We start from the raw sequence: 18,767 nt of genomic DNA on the forward strand, positions 1-18,767 counted from the left end.
CTCCTCTGGTCCTGCAGGAGCTGCAGCTGGCCTGCACCCCAGCTTCCTGCTGAGACCGAGCAGAAACCAGGAGACCTGAACTGCTCTGGACCTGCAGGAGCTGCAGCTGGCCTGGACTCCAGCTTCCTGCTGAGATCGAGCAGAACCAGGAGACCTGAACTCCTCCGATCCTGCAGGTTAGTTATCAGTTATTAGTTTAGGTGTAATTAGACCAGAAGTTGCTGAATCATAGAAGATCCACTGACCCAGAATCTGCTGAGTCAATAAATCCAGATGTTGGAGTAAATCCTGAGGATAAAAGACTAAAGAAACATTTCATCACCACAAAGAAACAAGCGAGTCCTCCTGTCTGGGTTTGGATTGAAATTTACAAAGAAGTCTGACTGAGAATGAAAAGAGGAAAAAATAAGTTTTGTTTGTGGTTTGTGTGTTTTTGTACAAACTTGGCAAAGCTTTTAACAGGTTTCCATGACATTACTGAGGAGTGCAACTTTTATTCAGCTCCATCTCACCCTCCTACGCCGACATGTCCTGGTGCTAATGAATGCCTCGGCATGGGCGCACAGACACGCACACACACACAGAAGGCCACAGTGTTTTTGTTCTAAAACCTCCCACTCTGTTTCAGAAACTTGGATTTAAGACATTAACACTATTAGAAAAGACGAGGCTGACAGCAGCAAATCTGAGCTCAAACCGACAGAAAAACTCCTGACGTTCCTGGAAGGAATGCATATCGCCCGTCACTTTCATCTTACAGTTTAAGACTATGATAGATCATAAATACAAACCACCAACAAACACCAGAAGAAGAAGAAGCCGCGTGGACGGGTTTGTGTCAGCGATCGTGCAGCAAAGGCCCTCAGAATATATGAAACTTTCTCTCTGCTCAGGAAAAAGAAAGAATCATTTCTGAGAGGAAACAGGATATTTCTGCAAAGCATGACAGCGGTGTAGGAGTTATGGAGTCCCCGGGCCTCCCCCATCAGCCTCCCCCATCAGCCTCCCCCCTTCTGAGGAGGGGGAGAGAAACTAACTGTGGTTACCAGAGGCGTCCACCACGAGTCTTAACAAGCTGCTTAATGAGCAGCAGGTTCCAGCATGGTGTCCAAGGAAGGCGCTAGGCTAATGCTAGGCTAACGCTAAGCTAATGCTAGGCTAATGCTAGGCTAACGCTAAGCTAATGCTAGGCTAATGCAACAAACAGTGACTTTTTTAAGCTTTTCCACTCGAGCTGCTGAGAGCTGGGTGTCTTTTAAAGAGGTGAGTTTCTTAATATGGTTCAGATTTCTGCTTTTTGTGACGTTACTGAGGAGGATTAGTGCCTCGATGCTGCTGAAAATGACATCAAATACTTAATATTTCATTTTAAGAAGGGGTCCAGTTGATGGGTTCATGATGTTGCGTATTTTGTTCAATCTTTTTACAGAAAGGATTTAAAATTGACCAACATTTCACAATATCAATACAGCAAAGGATTCCAATAATTCACAAACACAAAGTGAATTTTATATATAAATATATAAAATCTGCCAGTTCAGTGGGTCCTCATACAGCCGATAAATGTGAACAGGTTATGGTAATATTTAACAATAACAGTGAAAGTGTTGCCCCATTTTAAGCCAGGTAATCGAACAGGTAAACAGGTCGTCATGGTAACAGCAGTCCAGCTGATTTATGACAGGATATTAAAGGATCAATTATTAGTTTATATTAATCAAAGTTTAAAGGCCGATCAGGGGAATTAATAAACAACAACTCCTGCTGTTCATCTACCTCAGCAGTTTGAAGAGGATGTCTCAAAAAACTAAAAAATCTGTAAATAATTAAAAGCATTCGCTCCCAAACATCCATCAGTTTGATCCATGAACACGAGTTGGGATGAAAAATGAAACGGGTCATAAATATTGAGCCAAACTCAGCATCTACTTTCTGTAAACGAGTGTGTGGAGCTCCATCTGTCACTGCAGGTGGCCTCTTACACCTGAGCACACACACACACACACACACACACACACACACACAGCAGCACAACAAATGATCCCAGCTCAGCAGGAAGGACATGGACTGATTCCTTGGACAAACAAACTCAGACAGATTTTTCATGTTGGTCTCTTGAAACTCTCATTTGTTGCCAACAAAGAGCTTCTTATTTTCCATGTCACACACACACACACACACACACACACACACTGCCTGGCTGCACATCTGTTTTCTTTCTGCACCTCTTCTGTCTTCAAACTCTCACAGGTTCTCCACCCACTTATTTATTTTATGTTTTTAACTCATGTTCTCCGTGTTCTAATTATAAAAGCTCATTTGTTCCTAATGGGAACTCAGTTCTGCCTTATGAGCACTAATTTCTCTCCTCCCACACAAACCAGCTCACTTCTTGATGATTTTCATTAATTGATTTCGCTCAAACCTACACTGTCGGCTGAGAAAACCTACATCCCATAATATCTTAAAAAGACCTGATTTAGAGGCTGACATGTAGATACTTGTGCTGTAACCTTATTAAAGTTGCAATCAAACTTTTTCCATCCATCCGTTTGTTAATGCAGCAGAAAAGCAAACGTTGACCCCCAAACTCAGAAACGCCTGCAGACCCGTTCTCCGTGCACAGACACGTACGAGCTGCTGATCCTGGATCAGAGACGGGCTAACGGCACCCCGGGCTAACGGCACCCCGGGCTAAGGGCACCCTGGGCTAACGGCACCCCGGGCTAACGGGCACCCCGGGCTAACGGGCACCCCGGGCTAACGGGCACCCCGGGCTAAGGGCACCCTGGGCTAACGGCACCCCTGGCTAACGGCACCCCGGGCTAACGGGCACCCCGGCCTAACGGGCACCCCGGGCTAAGGGCACCCTGGGCTAACGGCACCCCGGGCTAACGGGCACCCCGGGCTAACGGCACCCTGGGCTAACGGCAGGGATAAACGTGAGGACCGACCTGCTGGATGAAGGTGTGCGCCCCCTGGGGGCTGAGCAGCAGGATGGCTCTGCGTAACGTGTCCCGGTACCGGTTCAGCTCCTCTGTCCTCATGGTGGTGAAGAGGTTGGTGAAGACTTTGCTGATGTTTCTGTCCACCCTCTGCAGAGCGACGTCCACCCCCTGACGGGACGTCTGATCCAGGAAACCCTGCAGGCCGCGAATATCTGGAGACAAAAGGATGTCAATCAGAGACATGACGAGACAAAGGTCAACCGAAGGACACGTCCTGAGGAAGCCATCATTGAGCAGGAAGTCCTAAAACTTCACCAAAAACTTTGTTTGAGGCACTTTTCAGGATAAAGATCATAAAACCTGATGAAACCAAGAGAAGTCAGACTTTTACTTCATTTTTAAACATTTTAACTTTTAAGCAAAATAACCACAGTCTGATCCCAGGTGAGGGTACAAACACAAACAGCAGATAAAGTTACATCATTTATCAATCATTATCTTTTGATTGACCAGCAACTTTTTCTCCTGACTGGACATCATGTGGTGTTAAAAATGTAAAAAACCAACAAGAGTAGAACAAGTGTTGCAACACAAAAATCTTTTTTTACTAAAATCTGTCCAATAAAGCTTCAGGTTGGAACTGAACAAGTCAGTCTCAACTGCTGCAGACAGCTGCATCCAAGGTGGCGACTCTAATCTGCGAGAAAACTGAGAAAATCTGCAGATTTCCTGCAGCAGCCTGACTGAACTCAATGTTTTCAACCAAACGTCCAGCGGTCCACGTGGACACAAGACCAGGGCTGTAGTTTAGGTCACCTCAGCAGCTGCTCCCACGTTCCTGATCCAATCTGCTTTAGAAATGAAGGTTCTCAGATTTGTACAATATTTTAATCATCGTTGTGTTATTCAGAGCTGGAGGCTCAGATGTTTTCTGTATGCAGGACATAAATACAGCTCAGGTACTCCAACTAAAAAATGACTATTTTGGGAGGAAAATTAGTTAAACAGGTTTTCTGAACATTTTCAAAATTCCGGTGAAAAGATGGCAGACTCCAGACTCAGGCAAGGAAATTGAGAACCTCTGAGAAGCTTCTGAGACATTTTGGAGACTCCCTCTCTGTGTCACGCAGGTTTTCAGCTGGTTCTGGTTGTTAGATGTTCACACTCAGATAGAAACCAGACTGGAGAAATATGTCCTCCCGTCCTGCGTCTGTCTGGGACCTGTGACCCATCCGGACAGCAGGTGACGTGTGGTCAGAAGAACCTTCCACCGTCTGGACCTGAAGCAGACAGCAGCAGTTCGTTCTTCTCCGACTCGGTGCTGAGTCCTGTTCTCTTATAGCTGCTGACAGCTTGTTTGGCCTAAATATCTCTCACTTTTTACCTTCCCTCCATCTTTCTCTGTCTATTAGCGCTGACAGCCCGCCCGCGCCGACCGCACACTTTTTTTCCACTGCTTCATTTCATATACACTCCCCCAACAAAACCCACCATTTTTGTTCTCCCTTAAATTTCTTTTCTATCGATCCATGTGTCACACTGGCACTCCTCAGAAAGTCTGCAGAGAAGAAACAGCCCATCACTCCAGGGGAACAAATGTGTAAATCAGAGGCCTGTGAATAACACTTTCCACCTGCAGGAAACAAAGATTTCATCTTTCTCTGGATTCTTTTTCAATTTACCCAACCAGACCAGAGGACAGATGGAGAACTGCAGATTTCTGTGGTAACCATCATAAGCCGGCCTTCTGAGGGGGGTCCACGCCTTAGAGGGGTCAAAGCGCCCCACCGCTGATGATTTCCTCCATGTTTAATCTGCCTAAATGTCTAAACGTGTCGTACTTCATCATCAGCTCCAGTTTCAGCTCATTAATGTGCAAAACACGTGTGCTATACATCTATACATATCTAAAATACTACAAAAGTATTAATAAATAATTCATCATGTGGCCTGATTCCAATCAGCCCGCTGCCCCCCCCCGTACTTTTCTTCAGCTCAAGCACTGGAACAACACAAGTGGAGGAGCTTGAAAGCAATTTACTGAGCTCCTCCTCGTCAGCCGCAGGAAGGCAGTGTGTGTGTGTGTGTGTGTGTGTGTTTGTGTGTGTGTGTGCGCGATCATCAGAGGGAGTTCTGCCCTGACCCGCTCCAAATGAGCAGGGAAACTTCAAGGTTCAACAAGAGCAAAGGTGCAGCAACTGTCTGCTGAAACTGAGCTGTTAAAGCTAAAACAAATAATAACTGAGCTAAACCACAGCTAAAAGCTAACAGCTAACAGCAGCATTAGCAGATTTTAAAGGAAACAATGTTTTTGAAGGAATTAAAAAGATCTCAATGTGTTTCTGTTTGTAAAATAAAGTTAAATTCAGAAAGTATAAAAGTTAAAACACCAGAACATTCATCGAGCTGACTGATCTGATGTATGAACGGGTGAAACAGCCTCATGTCTGAAAATAACTTCTGGAAGAAAAGAAACAGGAAAACGATGGAATGCTGAGTCAGCGTTCCCATTATTAGGAGTCAGATTGTAAACCACCAATCATTTTATTCACAGCTCATCCTGACCTCAAACTGACCCGTTGGGTCATGAAGTCAAAAACCTGAAACATTTAAACATCATTGGCCTCCATATTTGATTTAACTGCTGCTGTTGCAGCATCTTTAAGCTGATTGGTCCACAGCGGTCATCAGATTTCTTCCAGGTGACTTTAGTTTCCTGCTATCATCAGATCTTTGTTCTGAAGTTTCTGTTTCCTTCTCCTCCTGTGTCCATTTTCAACCCACTGCCTGAAATCCAGCAGGAAGCTCAGAACCTCACTGGATCCAGAGGTCCAACAACTCTGAAGGTCCTGAAGTGGACCAGCAGGAGTCCTGATCCAATTGGACCGAGCCGGAGAGGACTCCAGGTGAGACTGGATCTTCCACTCAGAACTAAGAGTTTAAAGGTTTTTATTTCTGCTGCAGCAGGAAAACATGTAGGAGGTCTGAACGTCTCTGAAGCAGCTGGATTATACGCTCCACTCCCATCTGACGGAGTGGGAGGGCGGAGAGGCCAGATAAGGCCATTTATAAATAAACAGCTGAAAAAGAAAACCACAAAGACACGAAGAAGAAAAAGAACGGATGGTGGTTCGTGATGAGAGATAATTGAGATTTTCATCCTCCAGACAGGTGTGACATTTAGCTCCGGAGCACACACACTTCCTGTGTGTGTTACTGCTCCATCTTTAGTCTTTTACAGTCTGGTATCTGAGGAAATAAAAACAACAACATGGTTACTTCATCTATCAGGACCAATTTAAAATGAAACTTTTATCAGAAACTTTGGGACAAACTGAACAGACTCAGTCAGTCAGCACTGTCTGTTAGCATAATATCTCTTGAACCACAGGACAGATTTCAATTAAACTCTCAGAAAGTTTTCATTAAATGAACGTCTAACCTGACTCAAGACTTTAGCAGAGGCTAACATATGTTAACTCAGGTAATTGAGGTGAATCTGATGTGATAGTAGCTGAGAGTCATCCTTAAAGCATGCTCTGAGCACCAACAGTAACCGTCATCTTTAATATCTGACAGAAACAAACACGACTGTGATTCTGTCAACAAAAAGATGCTGTTGAAAGGCAGCACCTGAGTCCCGCCAGGGAAGCCAGGCCTTTAAGGATATTCACGGTTTGTAAACTTTTTATACATTATATTTTCTATGCAAGAAGATCTGAAATCTCTAATATATTTCAGGGTAAATTAGGGTTAAATAAAAAAATTTAAAAACTTCATTAAACATTTTTGGAATGTTAAATTAAAGACCAAAGTTGATATTTCCTTTAAAGACTTGGTGCCTGAATGATTATTTCCTGTTTAAATCAGAGGAAGATTTAGATTTAATCCTTCCCTCTCCACCTGGAGACACGGAGTTAATAAAGTAAGAACCGGTTTCTGTTAAAATATTTGTAATTAATTATCTCCACAGGGAGTTATGTGTTGATAACATTCATGTGTTCACGGCAGGAACATCGTCTTCTGCCTGTTTGTCCACTTACAGCTGCAGGACATAAATTCATTCTTCTTGTAAAAAGAGTGAGAGACGTGATGCTGCGGTCTGATGTATTCTGTTTTCCTTCGCCTCGCAGCTCTGTGTGTGTGTGTGTGTGTGTGTGTGTGTGTGTGTTAGTCCAGAAGCATCAACAGGTCTCTCACTAACCAGGCTGATGTATAATTTAACTGCTGAGCTGCTTCTCGTGATCAGAATCTGATGGTGATGCACGGAGCGTATAAAATGCTAATGCGGGGCTCATGAACGCCCCCCGTCGCTCCGCCCGCCGCTCCACCCGCCGCTCCACCCGCCGCTTCACTCTCCTGCCAAGGTGGTATGTAAATGAAGCCAATCAAAGGCCAGAGAATCACTTTCCCGCCGCCGTCACGAACCTATCAGGTTTCATCAGAGGCGTTTGAGGACGACGGCGGCAGCAGAAATAAAAACATTTCATATGATAACATTTAGGAGCTTTGATTTGTTAATGAAGAACCGGGCTCTGCAGCCGGGGTCCATCAACAGAAGGAGCGATCAGAGTTAAATCTACCAACATTATTCACATTAAACACTTTAAAATGGTCTCTGGAGAACCAGAACAAGAACTGTGTTCAGATTTTCAGCACATCATCGGGGCTGCCCCGGGGCTCTGATCCTGTTCGTGGTCTTCATGGACCGGATCTGAAGGGTCAGTCCTGGAGAGGAGGGGGTCTGGTTTGGGAACCTCAGGGTCTTGTCTCTGCCTTTTGCAGATGATGTGGTTCTGTTGGAGTCAGCTCCTCGTTCTCAAGTGGAGAGAAGAAGAATGTCTCTGCCTCCAGAGGAGGACTTCAGGTGAAGATCCTGAAGTCCTCCTCCTGAGTGATGGTAGGATGGAGCAGAGATGGATCAGCTGATTGGAGCCTCATCTGCAGTAATGAGCGCGTTGCTCCGGTCCATCGTGGTGAAGGAGTTATCGGTCCGTCTACGCTCCAACCCTCACATGTGGTCCTGAGGTTTGGATCAGAACTGAAAGAACCAGGTCCTGGATCCATGTGGCTGAAATGGTCCATCATCCTCCTCCTCATCATCAGGAAGAGTCAGCTGAGGTTCAGGGATCTGATCAGGATACTTCCTGGAAGCGTACGGAGCAGAACCAGAACTCTTTGGTCTGGGAACATCTGGAGATCCTGCAGGAGGAGCAGGACAGGGAACCTGTTACCTCTGCAGTTTGACCTGGAATAAGTGGTGGAAATCAGATTGATGTTTTACTTTGTTCTCCTTTATTTTGTTTAATTTTTCTGTGGTTTTTGTGTTTGACACCTGGGTTTTGTTCCTAATTGGCTGTCACCTTGTCCTGTTTGGCTCCTGGGTTTATATTCTTCCCGGTTCTTCTATCTGACACTTCATTGTTTGGTTTGTGTTCAGCTCATCACTCAGGGTACGTGTTTGTGCAGCGGGGGCTTTGTGTCCCGTCTGTGACCTTGTATGAAGGCATGTGATTTGTTAGACTCAGTAAATCTTCACACACTGGGTCCAAACTGACAGGCAGGCAGACAAAGAAATTGGTAAGCATGTGAAGGATGAGGGGGGTTAGTTTTCCTCCCGTATGGACAGAGTCACAGTCTGAACACGCTGCTGCTGCTGCAGCCTGGAAATGTATGGATTTAATCACTGAGTGTCACACAGAAACCACTGAAGTCCTGACATTTTACATTTTCTTCTGTTTCACAACTGACCTCCCTCACATGTTCCCCCGTAGATCCCATATGAAAGAAACCATCTCAGACCGAGGAGAGCCGATGGAGGGCGGCTCGGTTCTGAGGGAGTCAATAAAACATCAGAAATGCTGACGGGGCGTTGGCTGCTGGGAGCAACAGTCCTGCAGGGTTAACATTTACACCGCCAGGCAAAAACGGATAGCTGATCTGGATTTTGTTTTATTAGACTTCAATAAAAATATTAATTTACAACACTAACTTCACCGACCTTCAGCGGCTGCAACACACAAGCTCCAGGTGCTCCCTGCAGCTAGCATCGAGCTAACATGGAGCTAGCATGAAGCTAGCATGGAGCTAACATGGAGCTAGCATTGAGCTAACATGGAGCTAGCATGGAGCTAACCAGTTAGGTGCTAACGTCACCTCAACAGGTTTTATTTAAATTATTCATAAAACTAAATAATATGGTTGGAAATTCAGGAAATCATGCTGTTACACTTAGAGTTAATTTTTTTATTTAATTCACTTCAGGTTCATGCCTGCATCTTGCTAGCATAAGGTTAGCTAACAGCTAATAAAGGGATAGTTCAGATCTCCTGAAGTTGGGTCCTGTGGAAAGGTATTGAACAGATAACATCTTACCTGTTGTAGATAGCTCCTGGAACAACCTGAGTTTAGAAAAACAGTTTATTTCTACTAAGACTGAGGAGCTGAAGGCTAGTGAGACTGTAGAAACCATCTTAGGGGGGTGCAAACTTATGCTTTCGCTCCTTACTTCCTGACCTACAACCATGTTCTCTCTCAGACACAAAGCAGGAAGTGTTCACTGATTCTTACAAACTAAAAGGTTTAAAATCAAAATGATCCTGATATTCTACACCGTTCTGGAGACACGCAGACCCATTTTTAGGTGCTTGTGTTTCCCACCTGTTATATTTCTGAGCTGCTGACAGCCGCTGCGCTCGGCTTCATTCTGGAAGCTGGAACCTAAGAGGCTGTAATTGGTCACAGCAGATGAAGTGTGGTGCCCTTTTCAGAGCAGACACCGCTGCCAGCCTCAGCTCCACACGCTGCTCTCCGATTCGCCCCGTGAAGTTTGACTTTTCTCTTATCAACTTTTTAATTTATAACACAAGCTCTTTTGTTGAGCTGGTGCATGTCAGGACTTTCAGCAAAGGTTGCAGCAACAAAAGGAAAATGTTTGTAAAATGATGGCTTTTTCTGCAGGAAGTAATTCAGTTTTTATACTTTTTTTTTTTGGCCTGAACCAACGACACAAATCTAAAAGCTGATAATGTGTGTTGATTATTTTGTATTGTTGTAAAGCAACAGAGATGCTTCTCTGAGGAATCTTTAATGAATCCATTGTTAGCTTCATTGTGTAATAAAGCATATTGTGTGCAGCGTTAACACAAACAATCCAGCCTGTAAAAGCAGACGGTACCCAGAGCGGGCTAATAACATCGATCCAGGAAGTGCTGAACTCAGATGTCTGCAGGCTGACGGAGGGAAGATTAGCTTCAGCGCACAATGACACAAACAACGTTATTCAGCTGGAAGTCTAATAAAAACCAACAAGAACCAGGTTTGTGTTGCTGTTTATGTTAAAGAGACCTTTGTTTCCTTAAGGTGAGAGAAGAATCAGTCAGGATGAACTCTTCTTCACAACCTGATCCTACAGAGAAGAACTTTCTGCTCTTTACTCTCCAGTTTCCAGGTTTCCATCCAGCCAACTTCAACACAACAATCAGTCTGAATTTATTGTGGATTTTCTCCAATCCACACAGAAAAGGTCTAGCATTTGTTGAAGGAATGCATATCGCCCGCCAACTTTCATGTCACAGTTTCAGACTGCGGCCGTTTTGGTCAAACCTCTCAGGATGTGTTTGGGATGACTCTCAGCTACTACCACACCAAGTTTCAGCTCAAAATCTGTAAAAATAATTCAGTTATAGTGATTTTTGTGTTTAAGATCAATTAGCTGTGGTGGCCATATTGAATTTGGTTGACTTAATTAGTTGTAGACTTTCATCCAATGATTTCTTTGAGACTTTCTGCTCAGTGGTTTATCACCAGCCTTCACCTTCCGATGGCAGGAATTACCTATCACTCCTCTGAACCCAGCAAATATAAACCCTGAACCTATCTGTATAAGTCCTGACTGGTGGTCCCCGGCTGCTGCGCTCCTGACAGAAGCTTTAAGCTCCGGGTATCTCAGCATCACTCAGCTTTTTGTTCTGTGCCAGACTCGGCTCTGTCTGCGAGCCGGTGATTGTTGATAAGCCTTGAGTTCGCTTGGCAGATAAAAAGCTGAGATTTTCATGTACTCACAGTCAAAGTCAAATTGCTGCAGGCTGCTGCCCTTTCCATCAGAACAACTGAACAGAGGCGCCAATCTGAGACGTGGAGGTGGAGGGGTCACGCTGTGCGCCAACATTAAACACAGGATGGATGGAAACGAGGAACGGGACCAAAAGTTACAGAAGAAGAGAAATCAGACGACAGAATAACAGGAATACGAGGAAGCAGATGAGTCAATGCAGAGAAAAAACCCTCTGCTGACCACGAAACACAAGGAAACATGAGTCATTACACCTACCGAACAGAGCAGATGAGCCTTCTGAAGGTCAACAAACAGCAGCTTCAGTTTTTTATTCTTGTTAATGATTTTACACTTTTACTGTAAAAGTGCATAAGTTATCATCCGTTCACAGCTGGATTAAGAGACAGACTCATCATAAGATAAATGTTCAAATGTAGGAACCCGTGGTACAGGATCCTACAGAGAGGAAGATTATTCACAAGATAGATTCACCCTGAAGGTCAGACCGTGTAATGAGCTCCATCTCAGACTCTACAGGCCTCAGTCAGCACGTCAAAGGTCAAAGGTTAAAGCCTCTTCTCTCTAAAAACAACATGGCAGCTGGACTCAGGTTCATCTGACGGAACCAGAAGACTTCTGGACCAGAACCGAACTAGAGGACAGATGTTTACCCAGAATGCACTGCAGCTGTCAGCACGGTGGTGGAGGGCTGATGGTTTGGGCTCCTCTGCAGACCAGAGGACAGATGTTTACCCAGAATGCACTGCAGCTGTCAGCACGGTGGTGGAGGGCTGATGGTTTGGGCTGATTCTGGAGTCAGATGTGACAAACAGGACAATGATCCCAAACACAGCAGAACGGTCCAGAACCAGAACCCAATGTGACTAAAAGGTTCTAGTTCTTTTGTACATGAAACAGTTCAGAAAGTTTCCTGAAGCCTTGACAGACACAGATACCTGCCAGCCTGTCATATAAACTGCAAACATCCACAGCCTGGTGATCCTGGACCAGAACCAGGACCAGAGAAAGCAATACATCAATTATTTCAGCAGCCATCTTTCTTTTCCTCAGTAATTAAGAGGTGTATTGACTCCAGTTTGAACACCGGTTCTGTTTGGGCCAACCGTTACTGACAACCTCATAACTCTGAGAACGAATATTTATCTTGATTAGAAATCCGTCTGGGAGAAGGAGGACTTTATAGACATGATGATGATAGTTTGATAATGTTGAATTTTTTCTCCCCTCTGTGACCAGCTACATCTAAAATTAAGCAGTGCAGGTTTAAAAAGAAAAATCAATACAAACAAAGCAAGATGGATGCCTTTTAAAATCTCCGAGCTGCTTTCAGTTCACTTCCAAACAGTGTTACTTTTTAAAGGAGAACCTGAGGCTCTTTATTGATCTGTTTGTTGCTGCCAAAATGAGAAGGCTCAAATGAGACGGGGAAGGGATTAAAATAAAAAATCAGGGGAAGACAAAGAGGGCAGCATGTCAACAACTGAAGACACTAACAAATACTGGAATGCTCTGGAGAGGGGCTTCGTGAATGCTTCACTAATAAAAATGATGAAAAAAAATCACTAAACTAATGAAAAACAAAGTTCCTCGGAGAAAGATTGGACAGGATTTCAGATTTCTCCCTCCACAGAGCAGAATATCAGGAAAGCATTCAGGGCATCTGGAAACAGCAGGAGTGGTCTTCAGGTGGGCTTAAAGAACAAAGACTGGTTGTGGAGAGTTTGGAGCATCACCAATAATCAGAGGAGGTTATCACCGTGTCCCACTCCAACAACATTATATTCTCCGTGAAGAGTGGTGGGGATGTCTGGCTGTCCGAAAGCTCGATTCTCGGATCAGGGTTCTGTCACAAAGACAATAAAAAAACAACATTCTGCTCAGATTTTAAAGGCTGAAGGAAAGGGACGGGTTCAGGGCCGGCCAGCCTGCAGTCCCGACCCGTTCCAGGTAAAAACTGTGGCAGAGAACCTGGTACTGTTGGACACCAGAACTGAACAGAATAAAGCTGTCTGCACAGAAACACAGGTTCAAATAAAGGTAAGTTTACCAAATGTTCTGATTTAGGGTTTCAGTAAATTAAAACGAGTCTCATCCCCACATATTTCTCCTCTCTGCTCAATGAATTTTTATTTCAGCTTGATGCCCAACAGGCAGATAACAGGCAGTTCTCTAACCAGGTCAGGATTTCAGCGCTGGAATGAAGGGATGCTGCGTCCACAGACAGTCCATTACTCCCATCAATCAGCTGGCCAGCCGAGGCGAGCGCCCAGGACGGGATGGGGTGCCGAGGAGTCAGATGGAGGCAGATTTAAGAGGCCACCGCTGGGAAATTCATCGCTCCGGGCACAGCCCTTCATCAGACACAGGAGGGAAAAAATTGTCTGAAATCAATTTGAATGCTGATGCTTCATCCCTCCGTGGGAGAAGATGAGGTCCCAATAATAACCTGCTCTCTTTACGCAAATCAGATATTAATAATTTCTAGTTCTCATCCAAATACAACTTCATACTTTAAATATCCAGAGAAGCAAAACCAAAGCAGATTTAATCATGTGAGGAGAAAGGCAGAAAATTACAATCAAACTGACTGATGTTTATTTTCCTCAGCTAATTTTTGAAATGGGGTCTCTTTGGGGGGAACAAAGAAGAAAATAATCTTCTGTGTGAAGATTTATGGTGGAAAAATAAACTGACTGAATAAATGCAAAGTAGGTTTACCTCCTTTTACTGAAGACTGAACCTGAACAGGTGTGATGAAGGAAATGACTGAAGGACGGGAAGTTTGGGAGTGAACCACGGCCAGAATAAGAGGTAGTCACAGAGCTGAGTGTGTGGTTCTTCTCCAACACATCATCTCAGGACGTGTCCGGCTCCAGCTGGTCATGATCCGGCCATTTTGAGGAGAGTTTCTGTGAAAATGTCATTTTGGCAGAAATAAAATATAAAGACTCCAACGTTGTCTAATTATTTAGTTATTCTCATATTTATATTTATTTTCATAATATATTTATTTGTCTCAGAGGTAATATTTTGAATGCACTAAAATGTTTTCGTGCTTCTGCAGAAAATGGAATCACAGAAAACGGATGATAGGTTGATGCAGAACATGAAAGAAGTCTTTCCATCACAGTGTTTGCTTAAATTACTGAGGCTGTTGGAATATTAGTTTGTAGGAAACACTTGTTAGAAATAACAGAGACAGTCAGGGTGTCCTGGGTGATCAAGTGTTGGAATTTGTCACATTTGACTGTGAATTATTGTTAATATTCAGGACAAAATAATCAGATTTAAATCCTGAAAGCAAAGCTCAAAGTTTGTGTGTTGAAACAACAAGCAGCCAGCATTTTCTTTAAAGTACAGGGTTAAAGCTGATCTCAGAGAAGCCTGTCAGAAGAAAAGAACAGGTTGTCTCAAATATAGTGTTTTTCTTTAAAAGCAGTCATCAGACCCTTTGTTTTCTCTCAGTGTGTTGGTCCTGCTGGATCATAATCAGCTGCTCCATTTTGGGTTGTAACACGTTAATAATCTCTTTCATATTGTTTTAAGATCTAAAATGAGGGAGACATTATTTTATTATTATAAAAATAGATGTGGGCTGACGGAGGAAGAAGGTGTGAACAGAACGAAAGCTGCTTTAACTTTTAATAAGCGGAGCAGAGACTCTCACTGTTTTTGTTCCTCGTCTCGTTAAAGTCGGATGAGTTCTTCAGCAGGTGATAAAACCACCGAGCAGCTAATGAATAATCTGCTCCGACAGCTGACTGCATAACACAGCAAAGAGTTAACGAGACAATCAAACCGGTCAATAATTAATCAGCCATAACATGACTAATTACCTTCCCAGCAGCCGTCTCCAAGACAATATGATGAACTTATTCAGGTGTTTCAGTCCAGCAGATCCAAAACTTCTGCAGATCACATCTCTGATAGCTTTTTACTGTTTGTTCGGACCTGTGGTGGCTTTGGGTCCCATCAGGATCTGACTGCTTGGTTGGTTTCCCAACCAAACACAATGTGTCTGTTATTTATAACAAGTGTTATAGATTAGAGTTTCCCCGGGACAAAGACTCGAACAGAATTAAGCTGAACATGGATGCTCTTTGCAGGATGAGGGAGGAGGTAACTAGTATCTGGCTGAGCTGTGACTGCAGGTAACTAGTTGGCAAACAGAACTTGTGCAGAAATCTTAAAACGTCTCAGTTTCTTTGCTGACTTGTTGCAGAAACTCTGGATCTGTTCGAAAAATTTTTCAAGACTAATTCTCTCAGAATAATTGCAGAATTGTTCTTAATTTAGTTTCCATAATTCTAGATTCCTACAGCTGTACATTTATTGATTTATTGTGAATTTCATTGTTTGTGCGACTGTCTAAAATCTGTATGTTTGTATTAAAATAAAGTCCATTTGTCTTTGACAGTTTTTATCAAAGTGTTTTTGTTTTTTTGCTTTAGTCAAAGTTTCATATTCTATTAAAACAGCAAAGTGACTGCTGGTCTGTGGAGATGTTCCATATTTATCTGCTTTAAATGCTTCAATCACACCTCTGCAGTAAACCCAGTTCAAGATGGCCACCACAGCTAATCAGCCTGGTGTGGTAGTACCTGAGAGTCATTGAAAACACGTCCTGTGAGCATGATATCACAGCTTTGATCTGAACGGCTCCAACTTTACAATCAGAGGATCTTAGTTTCTGCAGGAGACGACTCAGATGTCCCCCCCGTCCTCCTGCAGAGGGACAGAGGGACAGGAGAAGGAACAAGGAGGCCTTCAAACTCCTGAGTGAGGAGAAGAACGAGCCTGTTGATGGTTGGGATGATTGTTTTCTCTCCTCTGACTCCTGAAGGGCACTCCATCAGAATCTCTGCTGATTCTTTATATTCTGGGTTTGATTGTGTTAGAAACCCCAGATTTATCCGTCACTCGATGGGAGTGTACTTTTTCAGAGCAGATTTTTAAAAGCCTCGTTGATCAGAAGCATGCAGATCAGTCAGCACAACATGGACACCATCTGTTAAAGTAAACCAATAAATCTGACAGTTTCGTTTCTATAAATGCAACTTTTCTCTCGTAAGCTGCCGAGCGACGGAGCAAACTGCTCATTAAGCAACAACTGACCAGCAGAGCTGCAGACCATCTGTTCAGCTGCTATTTCAGAATGAGATCTGCTGCCTCTCTGTGTGGAGGAGTTATTTACCGTTAGCAAAGTCCAAGTTCCCAGCAGCTTCTGCTTTAAACGCAGCAGAGATGACTCAGAACCGCTCAGATCTGTGAGTGTTTGGCAGGTGAAGCAGCAGAGATGAATTGGGGCCCAGGCCCGGGCCTCGGAGAACTGTTTAATAAACATTTTTATTAGCTCTTTTCACACAGCCTCTGTGTACGAGCCGGGGCAGCCGAGAAGAAAGGTTTAATAAACCTCAGAGGCCAGCGGTGTCTTAAAGCAGGCGGCGGGCGGCGTTATTAGAAACTAAGAGTAGCTTCTGCTGGTTTCCAGTGTGTTGGGGGCGTGGAAAGATATGCAACATGCATCTGAAACGAAGTAATTAAAGAGAGAAAGGACAAACAGAGCCGCTCGAAGCAGTCCTGCTGCTGGTGGATGGTTTACAGATTCATGTGTCGAACTCCAGGAAAATCAAGAAACCTGAGTTTCAGGCATCCTGCCAGTCAGACACTAAGAGCCTCTGAGCTCCGAGACGACGTCATGATGAAGGCTTACCTCCTCCTCTTCATCTGCAGCCATTATTACACATCTTCATTTTATCTTTTCTCTACTTTTTATTGGGCTAATCTCTGAGGAACGCTACAAATAAGTCCTGAATCAACACAAACTAATTTTAGATTTTACCTTTATGAAGAGGCTGGAGGTGTTATTCTCACCTTTACTGCCTGGTGTGTCCCCTTACATGACAGGCGGGTAATCATGTAAATGCCCGATCCTGAATGGAAAAGCAGCTAAAGGAGACGGATGATGTCTGTGTGCGAGGATGGACAGAGTGAGGACCAGGACAGCTGCTGAACGTGTAGCTTCCACACGCTGAGGCTTCCTTTGAAAGCCGAACAGGAGAAAAGTTCACAAAGCTTCGTGAACGAACGGCTGCAGCAGAGAGCATCCAGCTCTGAATAACTCAGGATGAGACGTTCAGGGACGGCAGAATAAAGAACATTAAATAAGCTCCAAGTTTCTGAACGGATATTAATCTTCCTTGTTGTTGTTTAGAGGAACTAAACTACATGATGACACAAACTAAATATGAGTCTTTCTGGAAAAATCAAGAAAAAAGACAAAACAGGAAAGAGAAGAAGACAAAACCAGGCAAAAAACAGATGTTGAAGGCAAAAAAATATCAAATCCCCTCCGACACAGGAGCAGGTATGTGTTTATCTAACAGCAGCGACTACAGGAGGCTACAGTCTGAAAAGATCTCAGAGCCAACAATTATTACACCAAGAATCACAAATAATCTTTAATTAACTGCCTGAACTTTCAGTGAAGCTTGTTGTTGAACCGGGAGCAGATGGGTCATAAAACACAACCTTCAGCTAAAGGTCAACGCTGTAAAATATCGTCAAAAAAAACAACTAATCACTTCCTGTCTGACGGGACGGGCCTCTGTCACGATAAATAAGTCTCTTAGTTTCACACAGACAGCCTGTAATTACTGGATGTTCTGGACGTCCTCGTTTCGAGGCAACTTGCTGATATTTTTACAGCACAAAGTTGAATTAAAAGGACATAAATTAACTTTATAGCTCAGTGAGAATCCGCCTTCCTGTGGGTGGACGGCCTGTTGTCAGGTCTGAGAGGTTTCTGCACAACACAGAAAAGTCAAAAAGAGGAAATTAATTCTTTTTCAGCCCACAGCTAATTAAATTAAGCAGCATTAATGTTGAAGTGATGTTTGGAAAACAGTCACAACTTCCTGTTTAAGTTTGCACAGACAGAAACATTTGCACCCGAGTTGAATTTAATCATCTTTATGCAAAAAGTGGGAGAAACATCAAACGGCACATTCACAACTGCAGGCATTAATTCATTTTATCACAACATAAACAGAAGCTGAACTTTTATTTGTCAGCTCTGCCTCCTGCAGGTGAACTACGAACATCTGCAGATGTTTGACCAGCTGCTCTTCTGTTTCCATCAGATCTACCAAGAAGAACCCGTTCAGACATGAAAGGTCCTTCAAATCCATCCAGGAAGGATCTTTAAAGCTGATTCCCTGCCTCCCTGTCAGGATGGATGTTGGGTTTAATTATTTCTGCAGAAACAAACTAATCTGTAAGTGTTGACAGCTCAGAGAGAGAAAAGTTTTCTGAGTGGTTCGGAAGTAAAGGAAACTTCATCAGGAAGCAGAGCGGAACGTGATAAAACGGCCTCGCTTCGGTGAGCAGAACAAAAACAGAGCTCAGGTTCTGGTCCGTTTACTGCTGGAGGATTATCTCATCTTCCTCTGAGGAAGCTCTTTACTTCGAACCAAATGAAGACTAAAAACAACCCCGGAGTTATGGAAGGAGATCCAGAAAGCTGGAATCCAAACCTGCCCTCGTGGAGCAACAAGGAGAAGAAAACTGAAACAAAAACTGCTTCATTTTTACAAGAAATGGGAAACTAAAAGAGATGCTGCCTGGAGTGAGACAGACAGGTCTGGAGTGAGACAGACAGGCCTGGAGTGAGACAGACAGGCCTGGAGTGAGACAGACAGGCCTGGAGTGAGACAGACAGGTCTGGAGTGAGACAGACAGGC

The 18,767-nt window shown here is 43.8% G+C and overlaps 1 protein-coding gene across 3 annotated transcripts in view; it reads right to left on the reverse strand.

The window, feature by feature from the left end:
• The window catches only part of grid1b (glutamate receptor, ionotropic, delta 1b), a 357,735-nt gene that overhangs the window by 128,981 nt on the left and 209,987 nt on the right, over positions 1-18,767 (reverse strand). For all 3 annotated transcript variants that reach the window (XM_037980854.1, XM_037980853.1, XM_037980855.1), the window contains exon 4: positions 2,955-3,160. In XM_037980854.1, the coding sequence (XP_037836782.1) occupies positions 2,955-3,160 (206 nt within the window). The remainder of the gene's footprint in view (positions 1-2,954; positions 3,161-18,767) is intronic.

Source organism: Kryptolebias marmoratus, linkage group LG17, assembly GCF_001649575.2.
Source record: "Kryptolebias marmoratus isolate JLee-2015 linkage group LG17, ASM164957v2, whole genome shotgun sequence".
In the NCBI taxonomy this organism is placed as follows: Eukaryota; Metazoa; Chordata; class Actinopteri; order Cyprinodontiformes; family Rivulidae; genus Kryptolebias; species Kryptolebias marmoratus.